Raw genomic sequence first — 8,360 nt, 5'->3', positions numbered from 1 at the left:
TCTATGTTTTTGTTGCTTGCACCAAGAATAAACTGTCTTTCTTGGAGTCTGGGTAATGAAAAAGGTCCAAAAATTGTAATATTTGTAAAAATCTTAGAAGAATGAGGTTGTGTCTGAGAAACAAAACACTTGGCTAGCACTCTGTGTGCAATAGTTGGGCTGCAAATTTTGTAGGGAAAACAGCTTGCATTTAATCAGAAGAGCAATTAAATCTCTTTAGTCTCTCTCCTTTTTAGGAAAGCAAAGTTTAAGCAGTGACTCTAATTTCTTGTTCCTTTTACAATCAAGTTAGGTTAAGTGCGTTTTAGTAGTACTGATTAGGTAGATTTAGTTTGCCATTAGAACATGTCTTAGCTTCACAGAATTGAAATGTGATGACTCGGGTATTAACGTGAGGACTAAATTGCTTTCAAACATTCCGTTGTGGCTTCATAAAATTGTAAGACAGTAATTTTGTTTTATCAAGGTCATCTCATCTTTGTTTATTTTGATTCTGTAAAGTTTTGTTCTAAAGATGCAGTGTGAAGTAAATGTTCCACATAAACATAACATTTTAACACAGCTTAACAACTACTAGAACGAAAAAAGAAAAACCAAACCTGAATTGGTGGACTAATGATCTGGTGATTTTTTTTCTTGTCACCAAGTGTACGACCAACAGCTGGCTACTGTAAGTTTCTGTTGTTTATATCAAATAGTGAATTTTCAGGTCTCCATTGTAAGGGTAAAGCACTGACTACTTACTTTGTGTGTGGGATTTTCTGGATCTATTCCCTTAACTGATCTCTGGGAATTACATTAGATTAGAGTGATGCTGTGGGATGGAATTAAACAGGCCATCTAGCACAAAAAACTTTTTGATCAGTTTTAGCTGAGGACAGTAGGATAAACCCAGTCATCAGTGTTTTGGACACTGCACAGCCTTAAACCATCCACTTGTAAGTAGCTGGCTGCTTCCACTCTTGATTATTTTAAAGAAGTGATCTAATCGTGCTACTTGGTGAAGTAAGGTAGTCTGCATTAGGGAAGTGAAATCTTGTATCTTTCAGTGTAAACCTATTCAAAACTGGGGTTTGCCTTTTTTTGATTGTTTTGTTAAAGTGTTTGTCTCTGTCTTTGTAGTGTGTATGATGGAGGTGCTGAGGCATGAATGGTTCCTACTGGACAACGTTTCTCACCCTACTTAGCCTTCTACAAAAACAAAGCCTTTGGTCAAGGCCCATGCTAATAAGTTGTCTGCCACCCTCACAAATATGGCTTTAATAGGAGGGTTGGTTAAAGCTGGAAAAGCTTTTCACAAGTGTCATGACAGTAGTTAGTACAATGAACAGAGGCCTGCTCTGCCATTCTGAGCTACAGATGGTGTCTGCTTTGGTACTGAATAGTACAGCAAGAGAAAGGGAACAAAGTCTGGGATACACAAAGGGCACATTTTGTCTGCTAATAATAGGCTTGGGACTGCCATAAATTCTTTGTGTAAATTATATAACAATACAGATTCTTGTTCTTAATTTTTTTTTTATCTTCTTTGTGGCAGAAAACCAGGCTAAATAACTTCCCATCACTTTGCAGCAATTCTTGTGTGTGCTCTTTGCTGTGGTAAGAATCGTCAGCAAGGGCAGTAAAACAAATGTTTCAGGACACTCATCTAGACTCGGTGCCTCACATAATGGGGTCTCACATAAACTAAAAGGATAGGAATAAAGTTTTTTTTCAGCAGTTAATTCCCTGGGATGCTGACAGCTGCTGATTTGTTATTGCTTATGACTGGCACATTCAGAAATTCTGTCTCGGGCTTCCTCCCTGGGCAGTTCTCTGTCCTACACCTCAGAGGGAGAAAGAGGAATGGAACAGAATGGCAGCACCTCCTGCTTAACTGTATTCAAAATACTGGAGTGTTGTTTACTGACAGGTCATTTCCTCATGTATTTTGTCCTAACAGATGGGACTAGCATTGGTGGTAGTGATGGTGAGGGGAGGTCAGTATGATATTGGGTAAGCCAGAATACTGGGCAGGGGTTGCTTCCTCTGAATGTGCAGCTACTAAGGTTGAACAGTCCTTTCCAAAGCTTTTGTTAGCCAAAATCAACTGCTGTTTGAATGTGACAAGGGAACAAGCCAATAAAGCTAGAACTAAGGGGCTGCTGCTATCTCTTGGTTGGGGAGCATGGCTGGCATAGCCTGTAGTAGAGGAAGGCACAACTTCTAACATAAAGCCCTAAAACTTGTGTTTACTTTGGAGCTGCTCTTGAAGATGGCGGAGGCCACAGTATGTGTCTTATGAAGTATGGACAATTCAAATCAAAATATAAGGGGATTGTTTTGCTCGTATTTTATCAATAAAGACCTGATAGAGGAATACTGTAGTCCATGGAATGCTCATGGGTTTTGCAGAATTAGGACTGAAATGTGAGAATTTGTTTCCAAAGCCAAATGTAAATTGATTCAGAAATATGATATCTTCCTTCCGTGCTTACTTTTGCAAATATTGTCACCAGGGCTTTTTCTACAATACAATTAACTTTAATTTTAGCGTATTTAGTGTATTTAAGTGTAAACCAGGAAGTCTGTATTAACAGTCTGTTTATAGAAATAAATGCACTCAGTAACTGCTGATATTTGGTTTTGCAGGTTGTCTTCTGAATTTTGAATCTGAAGGTACCCTCTTGCTTTCTCAGCAAATCATGGACATCGTTGGCTTTCTGAAGTCTCAATTCATTTGCCACCTTCTGATCTGCTACATATTTATTGTGTCAGGACTGATCATTAACTTCATTCAACTCTTTACGCTTATACTTTGGCCAATCAACAAGCAACTGTTCAGGAGGATCAACTGCAGGCTGGCTTACTGCATTTCAAGCCGTAAGATTTCATTTTGTTTTTTAAAACATTTTCATATTTTGTCTTGAGGGAATTGGTAGAAAAGTTCTGAAACAGATTTCAAAGTAAGCTGTATAAAGGTCATTGCTGCTTCCTACAGCACTTGCATTTGTGTGAAGAGGTAGGTGTATGCTTTGTTGAATCTGAAATGTTTTGCTTTTTTTGTATTTGGATACTTGCTTGACTCAGGATGTTGAAACACTGCCTCTCGTTTGGCTATCCATCATGTTCCATTAAGCCAAATGCGAAGTATTGACCAAGTAATAGCTGAACTTGCTGAGCTGCATTGTCTGTAGGCTTACGGTGTTAACAAGTCACTTCCAATCATGCTTTCAATCTTTTTATCATCCATGACCATGTTTATGATCTTGATTTAAGTGTTGCAGGTGTGAATCCTGTTCAGGATTGGGAAATAATGGTAAAAAAAGGAAAAATCTTTGATTCCGTGCTCTTCTTTCTTAAGCCAGTTGTAAACTGTTTCTTTCAATAGGCATTTCAGGCCTTAAGCTGCATGTTTATCTGTCCAATATATGCACATAGTTATAATGTACTGAAAGAAGCAGGGCTTGCAGTTATTTTTGTTTGCTGGGAGAGATGGGAGCATAAGCTCAGGATATTACTTGTAGAAAGACTAGACCTTTGTAACTGCTGGGAGACATGACAATTCACTGACACTTGACTAAACAGGTAATTCCAGTGGAATGAATTGAACGTGTATCTGTTCATTTCTTCTTTGTTAGTAGGAAGTTGGTAGAATCTTCACCTGTCAACAGTGGATTATCAGAGTGTATATAGTTTTCTTGATATTATCTGTCTGCTTACACATTGTTTTTAAAGAGTTAGGACTGCAGTTTCAGCACCTGTTTATTGCAGTGCAACTTCTGACTTCCACATAATTGTTCTCAATTTACAGCAGAGAGCATTCTACACAGAATGTGTAGCTGTTTGAAAAATAGGCTCATGTGTTCAGTAGTTGGGACTGTGCTGTCAAATGTGTCCACCTTCCAGAAAGATTTTCTTGGCCCTTTCTGAAACTCAAAAGTACTTTCTAAAAATGAAATTGCTGCAAAGTACTTGCCTTTTGAGGCTTCCTAAAGATGATGCAAGTGTGATGTCACTGTCAATGCTTTGTGTGTTATAGGCGGTTTCCTAATGGGGAAAACAGTCCTCCAGCACAGTGTTCAAGAATTGTGTTTTAGAAATGCAGCAAAATAGTTTCCTTCAGATCACCTGTTATGTCACTAGGAACCTAAAAAAGGAAAGCATTGTTAGTATTCATAACAAACTCCTAGAGGGAAAAAATCTGCTGCATGTTTCAAATTGCAGGCCACTGGGGATTATTTATCTCTCATCAGTGTCTCTGATGTGCAACTATTCAAAGCATTTTTTAAACATACATTTGACTTACATTTCAAAGCTGCATCAGCATGTATATGCCCAGATGAATTGGGGGTGCTGTTATATTATTTCTGTAATAAAGAGGGGATGGTCCTGCTGAGAAATTTCATTTTTGCTCTGTGTCCATGTCCCTGAAGTAGTGAGTTTGCAAGTACTGTTCATTTATATGTGTGAACTGTGGCACAAATATGGCCAGGTTTTTGTCCTTTGCCTGGTAGCACAGTATATGTTCAAAGCCATGGACTGTAGAAGATAGTGTACAGTTGTATACAGGTGTATATATATAGGCATATTATTATTATTATTGCAGCTCTGCCCCATTCTTCCTTTGGCTACTTTGTGCAGAAACATCAGCTACTGTAGAATCTCCATACTGAATCCTTTAGCTGCCCTTGATCTAGTCTCATCTATACTGGGGGTAGGCACTGTGTAAGAGTGAGTAATACTCCATGTTTTTCCTTGATTGGGCAGATGGCTTTCTACTCAGGGTTACCGATCCAGTCTTCAGTGTTGATGCCACTGGAAAAGGTTGCGTTGTGAAATTTTTGCCCAGTCATGCTTAGAACAAACGTAATGATAACTTAAAGTTATTGTACCTTTAAAAAAGAGCAAGCTAGCATTTGATATGAGTCACCCATATCTGAGTGATATTTGAAAAAGGGAAAATGATAGTTTATTTTAAAAGGTGTCTGGAAGATACGAAGAGTACAGTAGACCAATTAATCAAAATGGATATGTTTTTGTAGTAGTGTAGATGTAAGATAATGCCTTTTAGGGCCTTTGGTGTGCTGACTAATAAATAACTTGCTGGGTTTGTAAGGGTCTGAAAGTCATAGGAACAGCCTACAGTTTGAGGCAATGAAGCTTAGCCTTGGACAATGTAAAGAGGCATGTGCTTTGCAGTGGTGACAAGCATCATGTTGCTTTGAGTGGCTGGTACAGCCTTAGTCACAAAATCAACCAAAGAGTGAAATAGAGTAGGTGTGGTTTAACTTAAGAATGGAATGAGAGCAGTAGCGTCTTTAGATCTTGCATTTTCCACCGGTTTCCACTTGATGTCAAAATCAGAGACACGTGATTCCATCAGATCAGGGGGGAGCATTTAATCTTTGACACTGTGCTCTTTGGGAAAGTTTTTTTCAAGTAGTGGTGGAGGTTTTTTTTTTCTACTTCTTTTCTTCTATCTCCTTTGTAATATAAGAACAGAATATTCTCACTTCTTCATGTGCAATGTCTGCTCTCATATGGTGTGTGGGAAGCTAAACTGCTATTGTGATTAATGACTGGTCCTCACTTCAGTGGTCCAACTTGAGTTTGGGTTGGTTGCCTGTTCGCTTGAATCAAGCCAGATTAGCTCAAGTAAAATTATTCATGGAATCATTTAAGTTGGAAAAATCCCTTATGATCGTCATTTAGTCTAGCCATAAACCTAGCACTGCCAAGGCAACCACTAAACTCTTCTCTACTGCGAATATGGCAGTAGAACTACAGCTTCTCACCGTAACTATTGACAATCCATCAGGCTAAAGCCAAGACTTCAAACTTCTCTTCATCAGTGCAAGTTAGAGAAGAGGTAGAAACTTGATTTTCAGTTTGAGTTTGCAGTGAAAAGTAGCTAGAGCAACAACTTGCCTTTAATGGAGCAGAGCAGGTAAAATAGCACACAACGAGTTACCTTCAATAATTGAAGTTGAGAAGTTGTCTTTCTTCAAACTAGTTGTGAATCCTGGTTTGGTCAGGTAGGGTGAGTTTAGCCTGCTTCATTATGTATTAGCAACTTGCTAATTGCAGCATTGCAAACAAAAAAATATTGGTTCTGATAAACTGCCAGTTTTTTCTGTGATGGCTTTTTATGAATTTTGAATTGGATAAATGTTCTTTAATAGGAGATTGGAAGGCTTGTTCAGCTCAAGTCTTCTGGTCCCGAAGGGTGTGTTAGCCGTTCACCAAATTGCAGTTTGGGTTGCTCTTATATCTCCCAAGATACTTTTCATGTTTTACTATGAATAAACACTTCTTGTTTGATCCCGGTATCCCATTTGACAGCTACCTACATGGGTATGTTTAATTCTAGTCCTCCTTCCTCTGTATGTCTCAAGCTTTACTGAAGAGTGTTAGTTGCAGAGAGTGGACATTCAACTTGAAAAGAACAGACTTCTGTCTGTGTTGGTCTTGAAATGAGCAGAAAGACTAGTAAGGGTTACACACCCCCTGTTGTGTTTCAAGTTTAAAGAAACAAAACAAACACCAACCAACAACAACAAAAAAAAGCCTTTGGGCTTCTAAGTTTCAGAAAATATCTTCTGGCTTCAGGTACGTATTAACTGACTAGTTCAGCTGCCTATTAATCCCCATTTTGTAAAATGACAACCCTGCTAAACTCCTTAATACTGAACTCCACAGAGTGCACCTCTAATGAGGAAACTGAATACTGCAAACTTTAACAAGGTGGTAATGATAAAAAGTTTAAAGATAAGTGTGCTTGAAAGATGGCATTAGAACAAAGGTTGAGCAAGCAATCAATCTTACTTTTTATTTTTAAATAATTTAGGGACATCTTGTACTCGGTCTCTTTCCAAGAGACTGAAAGTCAAGATGTATGCCAAGGAAGGAAGCACTTAGTGTGGAATGTATCACAGTTCTCATGAACGCTGTTTGTGCCTGAACTGGAAGAGGTGGGAATACATCTTCCTCCTCCTGGTCTGAGGGCAGCAAACCATCTTAAAAGTTCTGCATGGCTTTTCTACGCTACCTTGTAAAGGTGGCCAAACACACAGAGGGAACACATTTTGGGTATTAGTACCATGTGTGCCCATGGCTGTGTAGCTTGCTGGGGCAGTGTGAAAGTGGTTTGTACTTCCTGAACCATTTTGTGCTTGGTAGGCTGGTGCAGTGCAGAGTTGGGGTCCTGTGGGCTATTTGGGACATAATTCTGCTGTGTGCCAAGACCATGAGAATGGGACATACACATACAGGACAAGTGGCTTCTTCGGTGTCCTAGGGTTATTTACTCTGGAAGGTATTTGACTGAGTGGAACGATGGTTGATACCTCATCCTCTTGCTGCTGCTGTGTTGGGGGAAAATTAGCTTCTCCTTGTGCTGAGATCCAGCTTGTGCTCCCAGAATGAGTGGCCAAGTGGCCTTCTGCTGTACCTCTGCACAAGATGAACTTTGCATAAACAAAAGGTCGGCCAACAATGGCACGCTTGAGTGGGCAGGTGCATAAGAGCTTTAAAAGCAAACGACTTGCCTTCTAATCTGCCTTCATAAATAAATTATAGTAGTACTAATACCTATTCTTGTGCTATGAAAGGGGTGTTATTACACCTCTGGGTAAAGTTACACTTCGTGGGCTGCAGTTTGTAAATCTCTCAGAGAAGGCCCATTTTGCATCAAAAGAGTCACAGCAAAACAAAGATGGAAAATGATTCTTATCACTGAGCTTTCTAGAAACAAAGTCAGATGAAACTGAGAACTACTTCAAGTTCATCATCTTGGATGGCTGTTACGAGACAATAAAGCTAATTCCTTCCACATACAACTACAGACTTTGCAAAGCTACAACTGGGTATTCCAAATCAGGCTCTGTGGTACTCTTTGGGCCATATTAATTCCTCAAGATTATTTCCTTTTCCTATGTGCAACCCACTGCCCATCTGAAGTTCAAATGAACCCTTGTCCATTTTGCTTGTTGTTTGTACCAAGGTTGTGCTGGGGCAGAGAGAATTCTCTAGTGTAGTTGAGTAGATGGGAAGCAAGAGGGCCCTGAGGAGGCAGGGCTTTCTTCTCCCTGCATTTCCTTCTGTCTCCATCTTACACTTCAGAGGAGCAGTCTGCTGTTCTTCAAATCATGCCACAGTGTCCTTAGTATAGGTATCACTGAGTTGTGCTTGTCAGTGGAGATGTAGCAAAGAGCTGAAATCATGTCTGTTAGTAAACAAAATGTATCAGTGTTTTTTCACAAAGTAATGCTGAGAGATCAATAGATTATATCTTTCAAGATGTGGAGTTCACTGCAGCTTATATTGGTGTGTTCTCCAGCTCTTGCTTGCTTCGTTCTGGGGTCTGAGTCTTCTTCTAG

At 39.4% G+C, this 8,360-nt stretch overlaps 1 protein-coding gene across 1 annotated transcript in view; it reads left to right on the top strand.

Annotated features, from left to right (window-relative positions):
* Positions 1–2,683: 2,683 nt before the first annotated feature.
* The window catches only part of AGPAT4 (1-acylglycerol-3-phosphate O-acyltransferase 4), a 64,164-nt gene continuing 58,487 nt past the window's right edge, over positions 2,684–8,360 (top strand). Inside the window, exon 1 of the mRNA XM_008945513.1 lies at positions 2,684–2,862. Coding sequence (XP_008943761.1) covers positions 2,685–2,862 — 178 coding nt within the window. The 5' untranslated portion in view covers position 2,684. The remainder of the gene's footprint in view (positions 2,863–8,360) is intronic.

This window comes from Merops nubicus, unplaced genomic scaffold, assembly GCF_000691845.1.
Source record: "Merops nubicus isolate BGI_N331 unplaced genomic scaffold, ASM69184v1 scaffold5188, whole genome shotgun sequence".
In the NCBI taxonomy this organism is placed as follows: Eukaryota; Metazoa; Chordata; class Aves; order Coraciiformes; family Meropidae; genus Merops; species Merops nubicus.
This window is presented reverse-complemented; position numbering and strand designations above follow the sequence as displayed.